Source organism: Myripristis murdjan, chromosome 10, assembly GCF_902150065.1.
Source record: "Myripristis murdjan chromosome 10, fMyrMur1.1, whole genome shotgun sequence".
Lineage (NCBI taxonomy): Eukaryota > Metazoa > Chordata > Actinopteri > Holocentriformes > Holocentridae > Myripristis > Myripristis murdjan.
In genome coordinates, this window is record NC_043989.1 from 6,681,012 (window position 1) to 6,706,365 (window position 25,354).

Sequence of the window (25,354 nt, forward strand, 5' to 3'; positions counted from 1 at the left end):
TCTTCCCTCGTGAGTCTGCTTTGAGACCCCAGAATAGCCGTCTTTACGAGTTTCTAAAAAAAAAAAAAAAAAAAAAAAAAAAAAACTTCTGCCTGCTCTCCTCAGCACTTATTTGCTCTGCCAGCCCCTTCTGTCTCAACCATGATCGCTGTAAAGTCGCAGGATCTCTGTGTTGTTTTTACCGCTGGTTGCGTGGAATTGTTGATGATCTTGATTTTGAAGTCGATTCTCCTGTTGCATTCATGGTGACTCACTCTGGATAAGAGCATCTGCCAAATGCCTGAGGTGCAAATGCAGATGTCGCAGGCCTGTTTTGTCAGGACACAGCTGACCGTGCTTTTCCTGCGAAATTCTGCACGACAGCACCTGCGTTCAAAGGGAGTTCGCACGCATTTATGATGCATATTTTTGTGGGTTATTCAGCATGTTTCAACTGATGCTGTTTTTTTTCTCTTCATCATATGAATGAAGTTTTTTTTCCATTTGCTTCTATTTACATCAAGAAGATTTTTCAATGTGATTTTGTCACGGGAAAATGCTGCAGTTGCAACTTTGATGATTTTTTTTGTGTTTTAACTTAAACTAAAGGACAACATGGTCATTTTTGGTTGAGAAAACAACATAACCCTTGTGCTCATGAAACCCCAAATCCATTGCATGATCTCAAAAAATGCACAGTGATCAATCTAAACACGCTACAACCACAGATGCCAAAGCTAAATAAGGGTAGAACAAGCTAAAACTGGAAGACCTGCTGAGTAGCATGATCTCAGTCCAATACTGAAAATCCAACAGCCTTAATTTCATATTAGCCAAATTTTCTAGCGTTCATAAGTCTTGATTTTGGATTATTATTATGATTAAAGAGTAGAGCTCAGTGGCTCTGAGGCAGCTGCTCACAAGTGTTAAAGGAACTCCCGGTGTGCCTGCACTTGTTCAAACACTGGTAATGTGTTTATTTTAAAAAACGCCTGTTATTTCATTGTGCCACTGCAAACGCTACGTCCCTGCTGTTTAATTTCCCCCTTGGCTCATCTGGTACAAAGCTGTTCATGGTCCCAAGGGAGCCTGGAGAGGGAGGGAGAGCACCCAGTCTCCATCCCAACCCGCTCATCCAGACACCGGCGTCAAGAATGTGGAACAACGGCGGAGCCTCGTCCACAAAGCCTGGGAAGGCCCTCCCCTCGCCGCACCAGGGGAAAAATGTGCTCAACTTCCTCCTTTACTCTGTCTCACACTCTCCTGTGGCTGTGAGGGAGAAAAAAAGGCTGGTGTGTGTGTGTATGTGTGTGTGTGCATGTGTGTATGTGTAAAGCACAGTTTTGTTTCTGCAGTTTCTTAGAGAAATCTTTATCCTCTTATTATTTGCAGACAGCACCAAGAGCCAACCAATCAACTGTCCATATATCTAGAATTAATTGTAATTAGACATTAAACATACACCTAACATATCTTACACCTGCAACAAGGTGCAGTCTGTGACAAAATTACACACTTTACATTTTACACTGCAAAAAAAAAAAAAAAAAAAAAATCGAATAAGACAATTAATTTTTTTCATGAAAATACAACTGAGAATAACTGCACATGCAATGAGGCCATTCAACTGGTTCCCAATACAAATCAGCATCTTTCAAGAATTATCTTCAATCAAGCATCATTTCTTGATCCTGTAGTGGAGTAATTTGCTTTATTTATAGGAATGACTCCTTGTATGTGGACTTAACCTGAAATGAGCGAAACTGCATTAGAAATAAATGAATTATCTACCTCTGTGTGCACAGTTTCTCACTTGTTTTCAGAGAAAAATGTGATTTGAAGCCTGAGTGTGAGAGTTCAGTGGTTTTCTCAGTGAAGTCCAGAGAGGACGCTCAGTTTCCAGTGACGTCACCCCGTCTGGCAGCCGTGTCCTCAGCTCTTCAGGCAAAAGTGTCTGTGAACAGCTAAAAAACAGCTCGTCTGTCTCAGAAATGAATACACAAGGTTTACTTCTGTGTCACTGATATATGTGACCCACTTTGCGTTTAGATTATCTCACCTTGCAGGCATATCCGGTCCACTGGCGATCATCATCCTCCTTGTTGCCAAGTCTGTCCTACATGGTCACTAATGCCACATTCACATCATGTGGTATTTACTGTAAACACCGTCTTCACATCAACATCCACCTCCTACTTACAGCCGAGAGTCTCATATTTTTTCCAAAAAGCTCTGATATATCTGATTAGGACATAAACAACATGAAAATATCTGGAAAATGGCCACCATTAAACATAAATAAATCCAAAGTGAATGCTATTTATCATGCATGTGTTTTTGCAACCATCGCTCCCTGCTGAGCACACATTGTAAACAGTTTAGCGTTATTTATTTTTTAATTTTTTATTTTTTCGAACTGACGTCAACACGTAAAAGTTGCAGTTAATGGGAGTCTTCCTCTCCATACAAGGTAACATACTGTACGTGGTAGAAGCAAACATTAGTGTTAGTGATAAAGCAATAGCTCTGCATGTTAAGATTAACATAGACCTTCTTCATAGCAGCCGTTTAATGGCAGAATAAACACTAATGGCATTAATTATGGCTCCTTTCCATTTAAGTGAACCGAAGCCTTTCCCAGTGAGCCAGCAGCAGGACGAAGGGCTTCATTACAGTCATTAGAAACACCTGTGTTTACACCCTGTTATTCATGTTTACACCCTGCTATTTATGGCAAAATGGCTGCCGTGTACTTTGTTAAATTAACCCACTGGTTAATTAGCTCGGACTGAGGAGAAGACGGTGACCCCACATTTTAAATCTACATCATTAATCACAACCATGTTATTTTCTTCTTCAGTTAGCGCTCTCTTTCTAACTGCAGTTGTTCATATAATTTGCACAGTCACAGCATTTGGACATTTTCTCTTCTATAATTCACATTAAAAAAAATCTTCCAATATGAGCTCATGTGACTGAGCGTTATCCAATGGGAGTGTGTGTGGTCCAAGGGGCGTCTGTCTTCGTGGGATTAAAAATGTCTGCAAAGCCCTGAGATAACGGTTTGTTATTCCGGATTGGATTTCTTGCGGCGTACAGCCAAAGGGGGAAAGCGGTGATAGATGGTGGAAATGTTTGTCCCCCCTGGTTGCAGACAGTTCAAACTTCCTGCCCAGGGCTGCAGCCACCAGCGTACACACAGCTGCTGAGACGAGACACATGCGGAAAGTTTGGGGTTTTGAGTTTAACGCTGATTACAAATATGCTCATATGGACATCTTTGTGATATTTCTTTGTTTGCATAAAAGCTTAGGACTCCGTTCCTGTGCAAAAATTTGGGATTTGTGCTGTGCATCACTAATAAGGAGATTCAAACAACAGAGCAATGAAAATTTTTAAACTTTAATGTTTTGTGTCAAGACTTTTGACTGCAGATGAACAATGCTGCATAGGTTAAAAATTACATGACCCTTTCCTTTCTTTTTTTTTTTTTTTCTTTTCTTTTCATTCTGATTGAGGAAAAACTCACTGCAAAACTCCTCCTTGCATTCTTTATTTCACCAGTTCTGCACAAATGGGGGGAATTCACAGAATCTGATGAGTCATGTGCTCAGATTTAATAAAACACAGTTTGGGCACTGGTGCACTTTTGTCTCCCTCAAGCGGACAATTAGCCCCGGTGCACCGGAAAAACCGGTAGGTGCCGGGCGATCAACCCAGCGCACCATCATCCCGCACTGCGATGTGATTGGTCTGGATGGGGAATTCACGAAGAATGCATAGCACGCCACGATTGGCTGTTGCGTTGAGGTATTTAGAATACTACAATACGATTGGTCAAAATGTTATCATGCTGTAATTGGATTGGCTTGTTTTTTTTAAGTGGGCGGGCGCTCAAGTTGGGTTGCGCAGCTGAAACCGGTAAGCGAGCAGTCTAGCACGTTGTAAAGCCGCTAGTCTCTCTTGCAACCGCGGAGGTGATTCTGAGAAATCACTCGTTTCTAAATCAACGTTTTTTTTTTTGATAATTGACCCACTGGTAAGTTTTAATCTGGTGTAAATTACCTCACATCTCCGTTGAAATGTCTCGCTTTGTCTTTCCGAATCATGCTAGCGGGTTAACTGGGTCGTTGTTCGCGGCTCCGTCTAAATCCTGCACCGGGACTGTAACTGTTAGCTCGTTTAATGCGCAGTTTTGGCGTTAATTTAGACAGCAGCTAATGAAGTAAATGTGTTTTATTTCACGGCGGGTGATGAGTTAGGTGTTGCTGGATAAAAGTGTCGTGCTAAAACCACGGCTAACATCGCTGTGTGTTTCACTTTAGCCTTCCAGGTGATAGCCGCCGCCTCAGAAAAACCTCGTTGCAGCTCTCATAGATTAGTCGTGACTCCCTCCCTTTCGCTTTCCTTTTATCTTATCACGCACTGCTTTAATGGTGATTTTCATGGCGATTTCTCACATTTTATCAAACACAGTGGTTGGGTAACAAGAGGATGCTGCTCTAGCTAGCCGGGGCTGTGTGTCTGTGTGTGTCTGTGTGTGTAAGACTGGGGACCTGGACACGTGTTGGGGCTGCTCTTGAATGGCTCCTAATGTGGGTTTGTCCTAGTTTGGGGCCCTCCATTCATCCAGCTGTCGCGGCTGGTTGTTAAGCAGGCTGACTGGTGTGCTATTTGAGCCCGGGTTATATCTGACAGACGACGCGGGGTCTTGCTTTAGCAGCGCCGTGCGGATCGGCCATGACTGCTCTCTCTCTCTCTCTGTGTGTGTGTGTGAGTGTGTGTGAGTGTGTGTGCAGGCCGGCTGATGTGTGGTTGAATGACACCATCCCTGCTGGCACGGCGTGGCCTTTGTCTGTGTGCCATGCTTGCATTTCCTGCACTCCGCTGCTACGGCACTGGTTGACCTCATTTGCCTCTTTATTCAAATTAATTTTATAACATTCAAATGAACTCGTATGAACCCGGGAGGTTCGTCGGTGCGGATGTTAGATGTTAGATGGGAGGTGATCCGCCTCAGCCCAGGCTCAGCAGGTTAGGTAGGTAGGTAGATACTTTATTCATCCCGCAGGAAATTCACATTTTCTTCAGCAGTTTCCACAGATTACAAATTAAGTAAATAAAAAAATAGAAATAAAGAATAAGATCTAAGTATAACAGAATAAGATCTAAGTACAACAGAATAACCTAAGTACAACCCAGTGTGCAAAAAGCAATGTGCAACAACAAAAAAAAAAAAACAGAAAAAAACGTGTGCATGGGTGTATAAAATGTGCATAGAGGTAGGTCAATGTGCAGATTTAGAAGAAATACAGTATACACATGATAAATAGCAATAAGCAATATAGACACTATGAACAAGGATTATAAAAGATAGGAATATGAATAATTTCAACAGAAGTATTAACAGTTAAACAGAAGTAATAACAGTTAAACAGCAGTGGAACTAGATTAGATGGCTTCACCTCAGCTGCCTCTGTCCGGTGATTGGCTTAGCTGGACGGACCGGTGCTGCTGGCTCGGTTTGCTGCTTATTCAGTCTGTCCTCGTATAACATGAATCTACGGGTTGTGAGGACAGCCGTGGTTAGGGCTGGGAGGATATGCTTATCTCCCTACTCGATATTATCACGATACTTGAGTGCCGATTTGGCAAGAATTGTGATTCGATATTAAGATTATTTGCAGTTTTGTGGTTCGAGTTATGATCTGGTCGTGTTATATAGGTCCATGAAGCTGTGATTATCCTTAAGGTCGCAGTAGGCTTACACACTGACGTAAAGGTTTGTCTCACTACAATGAAATGGCTACTATATGGGGGCTAATATCATCACACATGAATCAAATTGGGTTCCTTGAATCCACAAGAGGCCCAGCTTTCCATTCCAATGAAATCTATGAAACGTCATGACTTTTTAGGCCCTAGCATGTGGAAATAAACTATTTTAGAATAAGTCAAAGTAAGGTGTTTTTTTTTTTTTTTTTAACTGCTTGAAAAACTTTGTGGTTTTTGCTCCAAATTGCATGGGATTAGCATAACGTGAGCATGAGGAGACCAGTGGTTTGTGTGTCTACAATCCACAGAACCCATTTTCATTCAGGTGTCCTGAGGTGAGAGGTCAAGGGACCCCTCTAAAGATGGCCATACCGTTTTTTCCCTTGCCAAAATGTAGCCTAACTTTTAGATTGATCCAGTAATAAAAAATATTGAATTAAAAAAAAAAAAAAAAAGAATCGCAGCACTTAAGTGAATATTTTTTCCCCTCTCTATGCATAATGTTAATAACCTTAATTTATACCAGGAAGTGTGTTAGTGTGGATGTTGGATGAAAGTAGTGATCCGGCCCAGGCCAGGCTCAGCAGGTTAGATGGCTTCACCTCAGCTGCCTCTGTCTGGTGATTGGTTTAGCTGGATGAACTGGTGCTGCTAGCTTAGTTTGTTGGTTATTAAATGAGCTACTATCACATATGGATCTAGCTCTAGGGCTTGTTTGTATGTCTGTTCAGTTTCATGTATGGATCTGACATGAGGTGCTTTCAGACTTCTCTTCCATGTTTCGGTCTGTTGCCTGCCTGAGGTACCGGTTCAGCCTGATGGGTAGGGGCTGTGATCAGAGTAGTAGACTTGATTCGCTGGTTGCAGTGGGTTGTGTGCTCCACAATGTACCATACCAGTCAAATGTCTCTACGAGGGATATCTTGGGCAGAGACCTCCGAATAGTGGCCGGTTGACCATTAAAATGGCTGGTAGAGTGGACGCAAATACAGCCAGAAGTTACCACACCCCAGTCACATGCAGTGGTAAGGGCAGCCAGGTTGGTGGGTATCATGGCCAAAGTAAGCTTATATCCTGAATATTTAATAGATGCTTGGAAAGATCAGACGGTGTCCGAGCTCTCCAAAAAAAAAAAAAAAAAAAAAAAAGCCACTGGCGAAGGTTTTATGTTGTGACTTGTTTTCCTGTTGCATTAGATGCAGCTGTTAACCGAAAGCAAGTAGTAGAGAAATCATTGATGCCACTAGAGTGAGACATTTGAGTGCAGTGACTGTGCAGTTTCAGATTTTTACCCACTTGGTATGAAACAAATGGCAAATGTCTGCGTTTGTTTTCCATGCCCTGGGCAGGCTGTTTTCATGTCGGTGCACCCAGATGGGGCAGTAAGAGCTTATCAAAATCATTCCGTTTTGTAGATCAAACACATTTCATGCCGCTGGCATTTCAACACGGTCCAAAAAAGCGAAAATGAAAATGAGTCAACAAAGTGATGAGGAGAGCAAATGCTTGGCCTGTGTGTCCAAATGCCATTTTGAAATCAGGGGTTGTGTTTACCTAACCTGATTAACACTTCAAACTGTCTGTGGTTATCTGACAAACAGATTTCAATGTAGTGGTCTGACTGCTCTGCTCAGTCTGGATAGGTGGAAGATAAGTTGCACACTATTCCCTCTTCCTCAACTAGTCTGTTGTTTTACCCAAGGAGGGCATTGTTTTTTTTTTGTTTTTTTTATCATTAAAGAACCTTCCCAGGCATTGTGACTTCTCTTCAATGCATACTGATGAATGTGTTGTTTTGAAAAGTTTATTCAAAGTCTGTAACAACCAAGAACACCAGTCTGATTGTTGTTCAGCTCCCTGGTGACCACAACAGTTGGCATAGCATCCAATAAAGCAGAGCGGGCTGTGTTTTTATGGGAGTTATCGGCACAGTTGGTACATGCCTGCAGCTGTTCAGATTCCCTCTTGCATAAATCTTAATCCCTATCCTCTGTTTTCCTGTGAAGAATTGGAGAATTTTCAGGAAGCAGTGCAATTTGCATTCTAAAATATCACCGGCAAAACCGAAGGGGTGACAAGAAATACAGGTATCTGAGTGTCAGCTTGTAATTGGTTCACGTTAATAAAGACTTGGTGTTTAAAATCTCATCAAGTTGGTTTAGATAAGCTTTAAACCAGGACGCTTTCTATCTGCACAATTTTAAAGCGGGATATCGATCCATACATGTGTGCAGCTTGTATTATCCCCTATTTTCCCACTTACACAGGTATATAAACTTAGTCACCATCCTGTCCTTTGGGATGTTTCAGATTTCCTCTGTGCACACAACTCAATTTGACACTTATTGCTCTGAAATAAAAAACAAAACAAAACAGTGTCCCTTGAGGGAAATCTGGTTTGCAATAAAACCAACAGTCACACGTATTCTTAAATATTTTCATCTTTTTTTGTGTGTTGTCACAGAGCAGAAACTCAAGTTTTGCACTCAGTAGGAACATTAGCTGATTGATTACAAAATTCAACACCCACTTTTAACTTAAAGCAGTTATATTTTTAGATTAGAAAACAGCCTACGTATTACGGCTTATTACCTGCCAGAAGTAGCTGATAAAACAAACCAAACCCACCAGCCGCCAGAAACATTTTCCCACCACTTGGCTGGTGGTTGGTGGTGTTTTCACACCATACCCACCTTCTTGTTCAGATAGTGGGAAAAAACAAACCAGTTTTGAAAATGCAACACACCACAAACATAACAGTTTTTCCCCTCAGGTATAAATATGTTCACACATGATTAGGCAAGGACAGAGCAGTCCCAATCAGCTAATGTCAAACTCGGGTGATCTGATATGAGTCAGTGTGTTAATATGCAACCTCTTTTATATAAAGGTGTATAATTTAATTTCATTGTGGCACAGGAATTCCCAAATTAAATTATTAGTTCCAGCTGGCCATTGCTGTCTCTGCTCCAATGAATATGAAATCCCCACACTTGATTCAGATATCATGTCATAATCATGAATCAAGGTTGATTAGTGTGGTTCAAGATTGAATCTGAATAATCCAAATCTCATAATCTGATCTGACTATCGGTCTCCACCAGGTCTCAGATTGGGTTTCCCCTCCCGGTTGGTGAGATGGCCCAATATCGTGTTAATTGGCCTGATAATCCCCATCTTGTCTGACCCAGTTCCTGCTCGTTCCCCTCACAGATCTTTCCAGCTGACCAAAGAAATGGTGATGGAGAAGCCAAGTGCCCAGCTGGTCGGGCGAGAGTTTGTCCGACAGTACTACACACTCCTGAACCAGGCCCCCGACTATCTGCACAGGTATGGCCAACATCTGTTCAGCTGTGAATGTGTCTGATAATCACATTTCAGGAGGAGGTTTCACTTGAGACTTTGGTTTACCCTGGGGGGTGGGGAGGGGCATTTTGGCCCTGCAGGTGATTCAGCATCTGGCTGTGCAATCTTAATCCTTAATTGGGGTGATACTCAAGTGTTCATCTTAAAATTTTTTATAAAAGTGGGCTTATAGCTGAGCATTTGAGAATAGAATAACCTGTGGTTCTGAACACTTGACCCTCTAATTTCAGGTAGCAACATTTTACCAAAGAGTAAATACTATTTATGAATTCAGATTTTTCTTTACACTTAATTCTTGTTTGTATGTGCTTCTGTTTTCTTTTTTGAATGCTTTTGGAAAAAAAATTGACCCTGTGCTGTTCTGTCCAGGTTTTACGGCAAGAACTCTTCATACGTGCATGGTGGCCTGGACAGCAATGGCAAACCGGTGGAGGCTGTTTATGGACAATCTGTAAGTACGATTCCTATCAAGCAAACAACGGCCTCATCTATCGGTTATTTCCATAGAGCGGCATGGCACCTCACTCCCACACATTCACCACAGGAAAAAAAGTGCTGCTCCGCTCTTCCACTAGTGCTAAAATAAAAGCTGTTTTCAAGTACTGTTTTTTCCCCACCAAGGACATTTAAGGTTTTCTTTCTCTTGTTCTCTCTGCTTCTGGGAATTCATAAGACTATGATTGTGAATTCCTTCGATTTTTGAAAACAAGAATTATGGGACTTAGGTAAAATGTCATCCTTCTGTTAACACGGCATTCCTGCTAACGTCTGTTCATTTCCTGTGTTTTCTGTTGATTTCCGTATTAGACTTGGCACATTGTAACACCTCACATTAAACATCTCAGAGATGTCACCTGTAAATGTAGACAGTTTGTTCCTTTTTCAGTTTTGCTTGTTTAGCAAGGTGAGAACGCCAATCAAAGGCGAGTAGCACCACACAGATGCCTGAAAATGTCTCGGTCCGCTAACAACGGAACGGCAGTGCAGTTTGCTATGATTGAAATTGTAATTTGGACCAACAGGAAATGAGCCCAGAACTCAAGTTTTATGGATAGAGACAGATGTTGACATCTTTGAGCCAGCAGTTCTCATGATTGGAAAACCTGGCATAACAAAATGAGGGCTGGACTGATGCTCATGTTCACTTATTTCTTTACGTGTTATCTGGTATAAACAGCAGAAAAGGTCAGTCACAGCTCGGAGAGCAGGCAAGTCCATCATACTTTGCTGAAATTATTATGAAACTAGCACATTCTTTTATAAAAGTAGGACTGAACTAGAGGACTGAACACTATGATTTTGAACAAACTGCTCAAAAATGTGTTTTGTGAACACGCCTGAGGACTATTTGTCTCCCTCGCTCAAGGCCGTCTGGCCATGAAGGCATCATCAAGAGAAAGGCGCAAGTTTTACAGAAAAGTGTCACAGAAACACGCAACAGTGTACCAAGGCAAAATGCTATTATCCCTTGCTTTTCTGTGCAAAGACAGAGTTTTTCCTTGCTCAAATACGGCCCAAGTCTAGAAGAAAAACACTAATTTCCTTGACAGAAGATGCTGAAGGTGATTGTGATAGAGGAAAAACACCAGGCATGGTTGTGACGCGTGACATAGGCGAGGCAGAGTGTTTTATTTTATCTTTTTCTTTTGCTTGGTGCACCAGTTTTGTCTGTCTTGCGGGAGGTTTTGAGCCAGGCATGTTTTTACCTGTTGGAGAACCATTTAGCCTCATGTAGAGGGAGAAAAATAGACCAGCGGTGTAAAAAAAAAGATAGAGATCAGCAGCCTGATGCTGATGGCTTGCGTGGTCGGTTTAAAAGCTTCAGTGGATTAAAATGGACTCATTCTGCTGCAGTAGACGTCCGTGCCTGGTTTGCTTAGACTGTTCGTCTCAGCCTCTCTCTGATTTTTGAGACGATTCCATTACGGGTGTATAAACATCAAAGACAGAAGTTAACAGGCTTACACAAGAAAATGTCTTTGTTAGACTAACATAGCAAAATAATATAGCTGTTTTGACGATTTAAATCACTTTTAAAATCTGAATTAGTTGGTATCCATTTAGATGTCCCTATCTGTGTCTACACATGTAGCCGACAGTCTGGGCAAATTTCCACAGGCAGCGTTAATATTTTATCCCATCCTTAATTGCACCCTTTTTTTAAATGCAGCTGAAACCAGGGGCCGAATGTGAACCTATTGCCTGTTTGTATGTTTGCTTGGTTAGTTCTGTACATCTAAGCAAATCTATATGCGCAAAAGAAACCAGATTATTGCGAATAGCTAGGTTAATATCTGACACCCAAAAACCAGAGTTTACATCCACCAGGACTAATTAATCAGGTCTCTTCCGCACCTGCACACTGTGTAGTCCAGCAGAACTGGAGTGGCCGCCTAAATTGCTTTTAGTAGAGCTTAGTGACACAGCCATGACACTGCTAGTGTGCTCTTAATGGCATTTGCACCAGTCATTTGGCATACATTTTGTAATAGTTGAGGTTTAGCAGCAGATTTTCATTCCCACTAAAGCTAGTCAGTTGGTGCAGTGGCTGTTTCAGGGGAAAACCTGCAGACTCTTGGGCTTGTGTGGATAAAGGTCACTATGGATCTTTCTCCTCATTCCTTCTCAACTCCTCTCTTCCAGGAGATCCACAAGAGGGTGATGGCGCTGAGTTTCCGTGACTGTCACACCAAGATCAGGCATGTGGATGCCCATGCCACCCTGAACGAGGGCGTGGTGGTGCAGGTGATGGGAGAGCTGTCCAACAACATGCAGCCCATGAGGAAGTTCATGCAGACCTTTGTGTTGGCACCTGAGGTTGGTAGTCTGCATTTCTACACATTTTAGGCTATTTCAGCCTATATCGTCCCTCAGCCAGGGCAGCAGTAGACAAAGCTTTAGGTCATAGCTACCAGCTGATTTTACAAGGGATAAAAATGAGAGGGAACATAAATGATATGGTTAAATTGATTGGGCTGTCAAAGTGGCAAAGTGTTTAACGTAACGCCCTGACAGTTGCAACCACAAGAACAAGGTAAAAGAAATGACAACATGAAAATCAAAAGTCAGGAAGATATCAAGGTATCTACATTGTATAGGCATTACATTCATGTTGGTAGGCAGAGTGATTCATGGTAAGGATATTTTCCTTAAAGACACTGATGGGGAAAACAGGACTTTTTATGCAGACTATGACTCTTTCAGACATTGAACCTGTGAATATTTAGTTACCAGGCTATTGTAGTAGGTAATGATAAACTTGACCCATGAGAAACACCCATTAAAACTCAAAGGTTGCCACTGCTGGTCATCAATTGTGTCTTTGTGGTCCCAGATGATTTGCACCTTGGTTTTGGTTTCATTCTGATTCCTCTGACAGAAAACGAATCTGCAAGCCCATGGTTTTACTGTGATAAACATTTTATTGTATTTATATTGTTGGTGATACAATAGTGGCAATCAATACAAAACTGAGGTATTGATTGTTCCAGGGGATATTGTTTCAAAAAGGCCACAGCGAAATCTTTTGTCAAAGCTGTTGTTCTGTCATGCTGAGTGAAACAGCTTGGAAAATCAAGCTTTTACTCATGATTTTCTTTTTTTTTTTTTTTTTTTTAATTTTATGGGACTAAACTCTGATCATGAAAACATAAAATTTTGTTTTCAAAGAGTTTTATCAGTAGAACTAAAACAATAAGTTAGGTCCTTTTTATTTCCTTCTGCCATGGTCCTGTTTCAGACATGTTTTATTGACCGTGTGTGTGTGTGTGTGTGTGTGTGTGTGTGTGTGTGTTAACCTGTTTATGTAAAACCACTGGGCATTGTTATGCGAGATTAAAAATAGAAGGTACCCAAAAGTCCACAGCATGGTGCTGCCCTAATTGATGTCTTAGAGGGTTTAAAGGAAAAATCCACCCTAAAGCACTGACAGTTTAAACTTATTGGTGATGTAACTTGGTCAGTAATCAGAAATAGGTATACAGCACTGGAGCTGAAACAATTAGGCAATTAATCCATCAGTCATTTGGCTTTGCTCTGTTTCTTATCATTATAAAATGAATGTTTGGCTTTTCTGGCTGCTAGACAAACTTTTTTTTCATGCTGTGGTTACTTGTCACGGCCGTGTCTCTTTGATCTTATGTTTCATATGCAAAATCATGAATTAATTATTTCAAGAAACAGATGAACTGACAAATAAGTTGGTTGCAGCCCTATATAAAATGTGAGACTGAATGTTTCTCTTTCCCTGCAGGGTACCGTGGCAAACAAATTCTACGTCCACAACGACGTGTTTCGCTACCAAGACGAGGTGTTTGGAGACTCCGACTCTGAGCCTCCTGAAGGTGAGGCAACGCTCATGTTGCACAATCAAAACTTGTTCAACCCTTCTTTTGTAATACCCTGTAATAATCTCTCCTACAGAGGAATCATATTTCTTCTTCAACTGTCATATCTCCCTCTCATGTGGCCACATTTAAATTAGGCGGAGGAGGGAGGTTCTCATTTGTGCTCAGGTGGCTGTACAGGCCTTATCAGCCCTGCAGATGATGTGGATCATGATTTAAACAATTTTGATTGTCGTCCTTTGAACCGACCGTGTTTGATGGTAGTTGGAGTGGATTGCTGCTGACGTAATGGAGAGATGAGTCAAAGAACCTCAGGTGTTTGAAGTCTTGGGAATATTTGATTGAAGGTATAAGAAACGACAGAACATCGGGGAAAAACATAAATGAAGCCATGATTGGATTACAAGCTCCGTCATATTGAATATATCTTTGTCTCATGCAGAAAAATGAAAATGCCGGCAGCGGTTTTTGCTCTGTTGTCTTCAGTAGATTGCCAATTTGTACAGTTTAAAGTATCACATTATTTTTTCCCCCAAGTTTCTACATCGGAATACGATTTTGGCCAATAAATATTTACTGTAATTTTAGAGAAAGCCAGCAATGTGAATTATCAAGATGTAATGAGACATGCCTTGTAATGTAACCCCATTTATTGCGGCTGCAGAAAGAACTGGTTGGCAGTGACACTTTTGTTTTTTTGATGGAGTTGTTTTTTTTTTTTATGGGGTTTCAAGGGCCCTACACGCAGAATGACTCAACATTTAAAGGCCAAGCTATTGTTTTAAATACCAGTCACTGCAGCAGTAGGCAGGTGAGACATTTTCTGTTCTCCAACATATGCGTGGTTTTGTGTTTCAGAGTCTGAGGACGAGGTGGAGGAGATGGAGGAGAGGGTTCCCTCCCCTGACGTGGCTCAGGAAGAGTCTGCTGCTTTCTACGAACAGACGCCCTGGTGAGGACCTGCACTGAGATAAACACAGTAGTGCCGTATTTGACAAATGAAGCTATAGTGGAGCTTTTCAGAGCTGGGATGGTACACATGAGGTTTTACTTTACATTTACAATGGAACATATACAACACAGGATTTCTAAAGTCATGTGAAGCATGATTTGTGTGGTCACAGGGTTCAACATTAACCATGGCCACAAAAAGTTGGGAGTTGCATAAATTGGGTTTGACTGGAAAGCTGAGGCTCTTGTGCATTCAGTGAGCCCAATTTTATTCATGTGACGATGTAAGCCTCCGTAGTAGCCATTTCATTGCAGTGAGGCCATCATAACCATAGAATTCAATCAAACATCTTCTAAATTTTAGTTTTGTACTACAGGTGCAGATCATTATCACCAGGATATAGCGCTATATATTTTCAGTTATCTGGCTACTTCTGCTTTGTGCAATACATGCCTAGGCCTGTGTTATCTGATAAAATTAGACACATTTCCTTCTCCAGCCCAGAGCCGGCTGTTCCTGGTGAGGAGGAGGAAGGAGCGGCGGTGAGCCCTGAGCCAGAGCCTGAGGTGGAGAAAGAGGCGGAGGCTGCTGTGGTGGAGCTGAAGCCCGAGACGTTGCTGGAGACACAAGGAGAAACACACACAGCCGATGACCAGACAGAGAAAAGCTCCGCCGCCACCCCGCCTGCCGCAGAGCCCGCCGCCGTGGCCAGTGAGCCCGCCCCCGCCGCACCGGAGGAAAACAGGGTAGGCCTCGAGTTTGCAGAAGCAGGCCAGGAAACGGCAGTTTGGTGGTGACAAAAGCCAACATTCCCCTCAGTCACTGCAAGTTAATTCATAGATCGTAATGATTTCTGTGGGGAATTGGGTCATCGCAGCAGCAGAAAACTGCAGATAAGAGACTGGGCAGTGAAGATAAAGTAATAAAGAGAGAAGGCAATTAGTTGTTGACCCATTAATCGCTCTGACATCTGGTATTTTGAGATAATCGGCATCATGCCTGCACTCAGGACAGTATTTTGCAATGCATTTTTTTTTTTTTTTTTTTTTTTCCTTCCTGTGTTCAAGTGACTAATAGATCAGTGTTAAATAAATGTACATGAGGACCAAAAACAGAGAAATGCTGCTGGGTGCTACTATGTGCACTAACGTTGTTCATTTTTTTTTTTTTTTTAAATTTATTAGAGTTCATATAAATAAATTCCCTCAGAAACAAGGAAATGCTGCTATCTGCTGATAAATCCTGTCAAGTGCACTAAAATTTTATTCAGTTTTATTAGTTTTTACTTTTTTTCTTCTTTTCTTTTTTTTAGTTTTTTGATTAGCTGTGGGCATTTATGTTCCTTTTTTACATGAAATAAGTGCACTGCAGACGGCGCTTAACAGACACAAATAAGTAAATAAATGTTCATTTAGGTTTGGCAATTTTTTTGTCTCATTTGTTACAGTTAAATTGTTACATTTTATCAGATGCAAACAACATGATACCAGCATCATTTATCAGCCATCGGCCGCCCTGCTCTCTAAATATCCACATCGGTCGACCACTAATAGCAGTGACAGATTTACAAGTTGAAATGGAAGTGCATGTATGCGTCACTAGCTGTTCCCTTACCATGTGCACAGATTGGAGAGCGTGTCCAGGCATGCAAACATGAACAGTAGTTATCTTGTCACAATCATCAGATATACAGGTAGAGGCAGCATATGTACAGAAATGTGCACCAGCATGCTGATATGTAGTTTTAGTTACTTATAGCTGCACAAATGAGTCAGCTTAAAATGAGTAAGAAGTGAAAGTGCAGTCATGGCGGCATTGGTTCCTCAGTGACAATCATAAAACATAAGCAAACATTAAGCGTGATTTATTGGGTGACACTTGTCTGTCTGTCTGTCTCCTGTCCCCGCAGCCGTTCTCCTGGGCGTCGGTCACCAGTAAGAACCTCCCACCCAGCGGGGCCGTTCCAGTCTCAGGAATCCCCCCACACGTCGTCAAAGTCACTCCCACAGCACCGGTAGGTCTGCTGCTGCCTGCTTGGTGCAAAACGTTCATTAAAACACACTGTTTAATGATGTGTGTGTGTGTTTTTTGCTTTTGGGTTCCATACCAGCCAAGACACATTTTCCTACCTCAGGGAAGTACGATTTTCAGACCACAGTATCTCTGTAGCACCGCAGTACTTCGTTTTTAAGGGTGTTTTGTCACATCTTGTCCAAGCATTGCAGCACTTTTTTTTTTTTTCAACCGTAATTTTTCAAGTCAAAGAGCAACAACCTACAGTCTTTGTTTTTGACTGTTGATGGAATCAGATTCTATACAACAGATCTTCTGTGCACCATATTTGATCAACCACAGCACAGCATGTCCTCTGCTGTGTGAGAGGAGTGCTGCATCCAACTCCCACAAACAAGAGTTGGCTTTGAAAGTGTGAATTCTCCTGTTTTTTTTTTTTTTTTTAACTTGTAGCCAAGAGCAGACATGACTGCAGAGTGTGTCCATGCACACATACACATATACAGACCCTTCTAGCTAGACCTTCGTGATGATAGTCAGAATAGTTCTGGTGTTTATTTGCCGAGAGTCAAGTCATGAGTCTCAGCCAGCAGCAGCAAACACACTTTGCTTTTCTTTCCTGCACTTTTTCTTTCTCCCTTGTCTCTTTGTAATGTATGTGTGTGTGTTTTATTCCTCTAGCCCAGAGTGGAGGTGAAGACAGAGTCCCAGTCAGCAGCACAGAGACCACAGAGGGACCAGAGGCCGAGGGAACAGAGGCCTGGAGGACCACCACCTGTACACAGAGGGCCTAGACCAGGTACACACACACTCAAACACAGCTTGTGTGTAGTGAACTTTTTGATTTCGTGTTTCCCTCAACTTGCCTCAGTTTGCTACTTGTTTTTTCTTTTTTTAAATTCACTCCCAAACACAAGAAGTTGACCACATCACACATCATATCTGCAGTGCACTGAAAACACCAGCCAGAGTTGTCTGTATAACACCCTTTGTCCATTTGTTAACTTGGTGAATGCTCAATGTGTGTTTTTTCAGCGCGGGAAGGCGAGCAGGGCGAGTCGGAGGTCCGCAGGGTGGTCAGGTACCCCGACGCCCACCAGCTGTTTGTGGGCAACGTTCCTCACGACGTGGACAAGGCAGAGCTCAAGGAGTTCTTTGAACGTAAGTTGCTTGTTGTCCTGCTCAGAGTATTTTCCAAGTACTGTGCATGTAGGGACTGAAGTACATGACTTTGTTGCACATACATACAGGACATGCAGAGCACACAGCATGTAAACAAGCAGTCGTGACCTGTCAAAATGTTTTCCTGTAATAATAATGATGAGCTGTTTTTAAGACTTATTTTCTAACAGCAGTGTTTCCCACACATGTTATACTTAATATATATGAGTTAATGTACACTGCCTATTCAGGGTTTTCCATTAACATATTCATCCGTAAACTGTCAAGCGCCACAGTTTCTAAATGTTCAGACTCCAAGTATCTCAAATATGTGACCAGAATGGGGAATTTGCTGACAAAATATAACCTGCCCAGTGTGTAACCTGATTGCTCCCCTCTCCCCTGCAGAGTATGGTACAGTCCTGGAGCTGAGGATCAACAGCGGAGGGAAGTTACCAAACTTTGGCTTTGTGGTGTTTGACGACTCCGAACCTGTACAGAAGATCCTCAGCAACAGGGTAAGAATGAAAATGACAAGGTTCTAGTCCTTTTTTTGTAGTTGTTGTTGTCATGTCCCTGCTTTTTCACCCAATTGATCCAATTTTACTGCAGGTCAAGTAGCATATGACAAAAGTGGTAGTCAGGATGTAATAAAACTTGGTGACACAATTTTGGAATTTAAAGGAAATTGGAAATATGCACAGTACACTTAGAGGATGTTTGTAGATTTTAGTCTTTACTTTTTCCTTGTTTGAAGATTAGGTAATACTACGTGCACAGCCTCATCACATGTAAAATTCAAGTCTTCACTTTTTGCTGCATTTTAAATGGAGCTTTTTGTCGTTTACTTTTCTTCTTTAGTCAGATTTTTTTTTTTTTTTTTTTTTTTTTTCCCCCTGCTGACACACATTGAAAAGGTCAGAAGTTTAACTTGTAGAAATCAGTTGTCACACTGTTTGTTTTGCCTTTGGGCATCTTTTTTTCTGTCACATTTGGCAACGCAGTAATGTGTGGAACTGAACCCTGAGCTGAATGCATTTTTACAAAGTGCAAAGTTTGTGTTTATCCTTTTTAAGGAGGAACAGTCTTTTTGCATCCATTAAGGTGCGGTGAGCTTAATTTCCTCTCTTCTCTCCTCAGCCCATCAAGTTCAGAGGTGATGTCCGCCTGAATGTGGAGGAGAAGAAGACCCGGTCAGCCAGGGAAGGCGACAGGCGGGATGTCAGGCCCAGGGGTCCTGGAGGACCGGGTGGTCCCAGAGAGCGGATAGGAGGCGGCGGGGGACCCCGGGGCCCACCTGCCCGGGGAGGCATGGCACAGAAGCCCAGCTTTGGGTCCGGACGGGGCACCGGTCCCAGTGAGGGCCGCTACTCGGGCCAGCGCCAGTGAGACGCTGGAACCTCCAGACCTGAGTCGAGTTACTGTCGGAAATGGGTTCAGTTTACTTCTCAGAGGTTTATTGATCAGGTTTGGTGCAGCAGGAACCAGTTGGATCAGCCCAAAGTGCAACAAAATACGCTTTACATCTAGATGGAGCGAGGAGGAAATATTGAATCACAGTCGATTTTGGGAGATTTGGCACACGGCACTCCTGATTTCTAATTCAGTGATGACATTGTCTCCTCCTCGTTCTTGCTCCTAGCTGTGTGCTCTAAGCTAACAGGCTAATTGTGACCATATAGAAGTATTTTGAGGGGATTTCCACCAGTAACTGACCCAGGTTTGGTTGAGCTTTTGCAAACGTCAAGTCACGCCAGCTCCTGCTGAGGTCAACAGCCAGTCTCGACATCTGTCTCCCACAAAGATGGCTGCCCCTTTCCCCATTTTTCCTCCTTTTTCTTCCTTCCTTCTCTTCCTCACCTGCTGCTCTTTGTTTCCTCTCCCAGGAATCCAGAATGTCACTCCTCCTCTTCCTCTCTTTCTTCTGTCCTCCTTTTGTCTCCTACACCAACACATGTATAATCTGGACTTTTTTTTCTTTGTCTTTATTATTTTTTTTTGTTTTTTCATGCTGAACTTGAATTTGTTAAGAAGAAACAAAAATCAAAACACACGCAAACATGAGAAAAAAGGGTAAATACTACTTGAATTGGGGATTAAAAAACCCAGAGGTTAGGTTTTCGCGTTCTCTCTCCCTGTTTCTTAAAGGAACGTGTACTATACTGCTTGGGCAATCCTGTGTATTGCTGCCACCGTTGTATCTAGCGATGGATCTGTCTTATCTTTTTATTCTATCAGGTCAAGAAGCGAACTGTAGTGGTTTTTATTTGAGTAATAATGTTGGCTTGTAATATGTGGAATCATGGACGCGTCTGAATGGAGCATGTATCAAATCCCGTTAGCCTTCTACTACCGATGCACTTCATTTGTCATCATGTGTAAAATGAGCTCACCTGCCGACGAGAGAACTAAATAAAGTGATTTACTGTTTTAAACCTCGTCTCAGTTCTTATTTAGCCTCTTTAAACTTTTATTTTGCCATTGGTATACTGAATGAGCATCAGATTTTGATGAGTCATGCACAGACTTGAGGATTGCAACACAAAATCATTATTGCAAAACAGACCTGGCCATGACAGCAGCAAGTCTACATGAAATGGCATTACAGATGGTACAAAAACAAACAACAAAAAAAAAAAAGTCAATTCATACTCAGAAAATTGTCTTTCCAAAACAAGACAACCATTTTCACTGTAACTAATGAAACAGATTGGTGCACAGTTAAAGCAGCTCTCTGGTACTTGAAGCACAGACAGCAACTTGAGTCCTTGCTTGAGAAAGTAGGCTTCAAAGACTGGATCCTGACTATTTTATTTGTTGAAAAAGTAACCTCACATAGTGACGCAGGCAGATAAACTAATTTCTCAGAGTGTAACAAAGCATCGATCTAACAATTAAACATGGAAACAAAGCCAGTTTTGCAGTGAGGGTGTCTCAGCAGAGCATGCCACTCTGTAATCATAAATCCAGGGCTTGTAACCTGACATTCATGAGCATGTCACACGGGCTTTTCTCTGAGATGTTAAACTGGACACGTGATGTGTGCGTGCAGCCTCATGTGGCTCCTGCTTGGCCATAAAAATAATGCTGAATGCAACAGCTCAACTTGATGACTCCGGCATTTTATATGGCCTGATGTCGACTGAACAGCTAAGTGTGAATGTGTGTGTATACACTGGGATGAGCTCAATGTCATCTGGGATGTTTTTTTTTTTTTGTTTGTTTTTTTACAGTATCATGTCACTAAGAGAAGTGGCACTTGAGGTTTGGCATTAAAATTTTGTTAGATGAGGAACCTCAGTGGTTCAGCGTGTGGAAGTGCATACAGTTTCAATGCGGCTGGGTTTCAATCGGATTCCGCTTTTATGTGTCCCCCTCTCTCTCTCCATCGAGAATCTGGATATCCGAGGATGATTTGAAGAGACGTTTCGGCGGCGTCTCCTTCTGGGAAAGCTGTCTGTCCAATACTCCACACAGCACATGAATGCACAATCCATCAGAGAGGGTAGATTCCTTTAACGCTGTCACCGGTAACAGAGAAACGATTCATCTTTCATCGTTACCGTTTCAGCGAAGAGACTTTTCATTTCTCATCTTGCTCCGTGGCGGACTTTAGTTGTCATGTAGAGAGAGCTCAGAGATGTACGATAAGTGCTTTCCATTTAAATGATTAGCATTGATTTCCACCCCTTCATCTTGGCCCGGTACCCGCTGGCCTGTCACTTCATTAAGGAGCGAGTTTCAGCTGTTCATTTGTCTTGCTGATCAGAGGGGCCAAGTGCTGCAACCCCAAAAACCTATAGGTTCAAAAACCACATCAGCAGCCATGCATCCTACTGAAGTATCCATGAGCAATCGCTGAATGCCTGTTCGCTCAAAGATAGCCAACATAAAGATATTGGATTGCTCTCTGAGCCATCTGAATGAATAGGGTTGGAACAGTAGGGGGTTCTCAAAGCTGATGTTCTTTGTAATTGGGCTGCTGATGGTGAACATGTCACACCAATATTCAATAGCACTGAAGCTGCAATAATTGAAACTGCAAAAATGAGGACCATTGGCTCAACTGGCCAAACTGGAAAAAAAAAAAAAAAAAAATCAGTATGTTTGACAGACTGAGAACCATAAGTATCCCGTAAACCAAGTCCATACTAATCTGGAAATATCAAAAAAATTGTCTTTATTTCTCCGTTTTGCCCCTCCATCTATTCTAAAAAAAAAAAAAAAAAAAAAAAAAAAAAAAAAGTCACTTTTGGAAAATGGCGGATTCATTTGAAAACACGGATGTCACATTGTTGTGTCACCAGCAAAAGTTGGGAAAATGGAGGTTTTGCTTTTCAGATGCACTTACAGTGGAGGATGACTCGATAGTTTCTGATATTTAATCAAAACCCGGAAACATCGATTCGTTTTTCGCTAAGCTGTGGCCAAGGCCCCACGTCAGTCTCTGCTACCAAAACTACAATTTGTGGAGGCAAAGAGGAACAATGACTGATGACTGCTGAGATATTATTTGGTCAGTGTGATAAATTACCAGAGGACGGTCACCAGACGATCGGCGTCGAGCGACAACTGATCCTGAATGCTGGTCCCGATGAGATTTTTCTTAGATGCAAATAAATTTGTCAGTTTTGGCTTCATCTTTGCAGTGTGACCAGACTTTTTTCTGTTTGAGCCCCTGCACTGTGAACACCAGCTTCTTTTAAATCTCTCCTTAAAACTTTTCTCTTTTTGGAAATGTTTGATATATGTTTTTTTATATACTTTTCTCATTCCTATTTATCTGATCTTATTCCTTTTATTGTTTTTACTTCCTCTACTGTCATGTCTTTTGGCCTAATGTTTGATATATGTTTAAATTCATACTTTTTTATTCGTATTGATTTGATCCTATTCATTTTATTTTCTTCCTCTATGCTTATGTCTTTATTCTCATTGTATCTGCTTTGCTTGGCTTTTAATTTGTTTCTGTAAAGCACTTTGTAACACAGAATAAGAATATGAAAAGTGCTACAAAAATTAAAGTTTATTGTTATTATTAATGCTATTGTTCTCTATTATCATAAAACAAACAAACAAACAAAAAAACAAGATCAAGTTTGGACCGCTCCACCTCACCTCACCTCAACACACCCTTCAGCTCAGACAGTTTTCTCCAAGTGAACTGCAGGCGGATTTATGAGTTATGAATTGTGGGTTAAGAAGCTGGGTTACGCAAGGTGAGGGAGCCAGGTGGAATCAGGTGTGTGTGTGTGTGTGTGCGTGTGTGCTGAGGTGAGACAGGGCTGGGCTTCTCAAATGCATTCCCTGAGGAGCTCAATATTCTCTACTCCACTGACTTCTCTTGAACTAAAGGTGAACTTAGTGGGAGAGATGTTTACGGAGGACAGAGCCTCGAGCGAGCTGCAGGTGTTTGTGTGTGTCTGCGTCTCTGGGTGCGCGTGTGTGTGTGTGTGTCAAAGCGGGGGCCGCTGGAGCCCAGTGCATATGCATATGTGTAATAATCCTCCTGTCAAATAATATCTGTGCAGCGCTTTCACAAAGAAACAAAACGCAGATTAGCTAAAAGGAGACAACTAAAAATACCAAGCGTGGCATCTCAAGGCAAACAAAGCCGCCCTCAGATTTTCTGGAAAATCTCCCACGTTCCCACCAAAGCCTCCAAACTACATATCAGCTTAATTCTCCAAGTATTAAATGGATCTGACGTCTAGCAAGATTTTATGTTGTAAACGTGATGATCACTAAACTGTCATCTTAGAGGTGTTTGTCCTGATGCTGAACCAATGTTCATTTTTAAAAACGAGCATATACCCTCTAAATAACCTATATTTCTGGCATTTTCATATTCTTTTGACGCCCGTGTTCGTCAGACTGAAATGCGAGAAAGCAAATGAACTGCTGCTGCGGCATAATGACATAAAAAGTGAAATCGCTTTAAAGCTGCATTGGGGAACTCTGCACTTTGGCGGCCCCAAGTGGCGGCGAGATGTAACTGTTTGAATTTGTGAGAGTTAGAGGAGTTGATTACCCAGACATCCTGCAGCTGACATCAGTACGCAAAATAATAAAAGTCCCATGTGAATTTGGGGTTGCATTTTAATTAATGAATGTATTTTTTGACAAGGTTTTTTTTTTGTTTTGTTTTGTTTTCTTCTTTTTCTTGCTTCCCAGTTGAGAATTATGGATGCTGCGGTGGAAATTATGAATGAAGGTTCTGACAGCATTTTGGATGCAAATTCAGGAGGCTCATCTCGCTGCAGGGCACGGAGGCCCAATTACAGAAAGAACAAGCTCAAATCCATCAGAGGAGCGAAATCCTGATAGATGATGAGATGGGTGACACACATATGAGCATATAGGCAGCAGGTGTTACGCAGAGCCTTGACATTTTCAACCGTATCTGGGGGGATAATGACAGTAAATGCAAGTAAAAGACACACTCTGCTTTTTCTAAATCACATGAGCCCTGTGCGTAGGGGACTTTAGACTGAGAAAACCGCTTGAATTATACATGAAGCTCCTCCCTGGTGCAGCTTTAATTGCAATAGCAATTAAAAATATTGTGATATTGTTTAGCTGATGCTTTTATCCAGGGAACAGGTAAGAGGACACAGTCACTTATTGCAGTGTTTCAACCTGCAGCCTCCCTTTAAAAAGTCTCAAAAATGTATGTGTGTGTGTGTGTGTTCAAGATCTCGAGGGTGCTGGGCCAACCTTTGTGTGTGTGTGTGTGTGTGTGTGTGTGTGAGACATTATCAGTATTCAGTGGGAGCACAGCCCTCCCGGTGCAACCAGACACACATTATTAGTATTCGTGGACCAGACCTGCTGACCAACATGGCTCCCAGCATGTTTCAGTCCAGCTGGCAGCAAGACTCCGAGCATACGGCCCCCCTGGCTAACACACACACACACACACACACACACACACACATGCTGTGATTCAGCATCACAGAAGCTATATAGAAACCACATCAACTGTCGAATGCTCACACATCTGGAGAGTTTCGCTCCAAATTGAAATATCCATCATGTGAAATGGTGACACCATCTTTCCCCACATGATTGATTGCACAAAATGTTGATAAATTCTGCCTTTACCTTCTAAAGGATGGCGGACTCGTCACCGGCTGACAAAACAGCACTTTTTTACACACTTGATCAAACTCATTTTTTGGTGTTTTTTTTAAATTTTTTTTTTACTAGAACGAGGGCACAGAATACTTAAAGTGACAAGAAGAGATGGCTACAAAGAGCTGTGTTCAAACTCCATTTATTTAAAAGACACATTAAAAGGAATGGAAATGGCAGATTGAAGGATCGGGAGAAGGAGAGCAGCTGATGTGTGTGTGTTTGTTAATTTTAAGCAGTTGTTAAGGAGTTCAATGGGAGCTTCAATGTAAAGAGGCTTTCCAGCTGCATCGCAGATCTCTCAGGAATCAGCTACTGTCTGAGCAGTGTTGGGCGAGCTCTTTAGGAAATGTAGTGAGCTGAGCGACCAGTTACTGCACATTAAATGAAGCCTCACCACACTGAAGCTCCCCACCAGAGAAACACAGCAAGCTGAGCTACAGTACAATGAAAACTGTCAGTCAAACAGAGACAGGCAAAAAAAAAAAAAAAAGTTCAGTCCAATAGTTGATGAAAATGTGCTCTCTCTGCTTTTACTGCTACAAAGCATGGCAACAAAAACACACCATGTGCTTCAAAAAGCAGGTGGTGTGTGTGTGTGTGCACCTGTGTTTGCATGTCTGCTAAA

At 41.9% G+C, this 25,354-nt stretch overlaps 1 protein-coding gene across 1 annotated transcript; it reads left to right on the plus strand.

Annotated features, from left to right (window-relative positions):
* Positions 1 to 3,876: 3,876 nt before the first annotated feature.
* g3bp1 (GTPase activating protein (SH3 domain) binding protein 1) lies at positions 3,877 to 20,027 on the plus strand. Its single transcript, XM_030062225.1, has 12 exons — positions 3,877 to 4,018; positions 8,968 to 9,084; positions 9,490 to 9,571; positions 11,764 to 11,937; positions 13,373 to 13,463; positions 14,325 to 14,418; positions 14,918 to 15,164; positions 16,328 to 16,432; positions 17,113 to 17,230; positions 17,467 to 17,592; positions 18,001 to 18,110; positions 18,733 to 20,027. The coding sequence occupies exons 2-12, from the start codon at positions 8,990 to 8,992 to the stop codon at positions 18,979 to 18,981; spliced, it is 1,491 nt and encodes a 496-aa protein (XP_029918085.1). The 5' UTR covers positions 3,877 to 4,018; positions 8,968 to 8,989; the 3' UTR covers positions 18,982 to 20,027.
* The last annotated feature ends 5,327 nt before the right edge of the window (positions 20,028 to 25,354 follow it).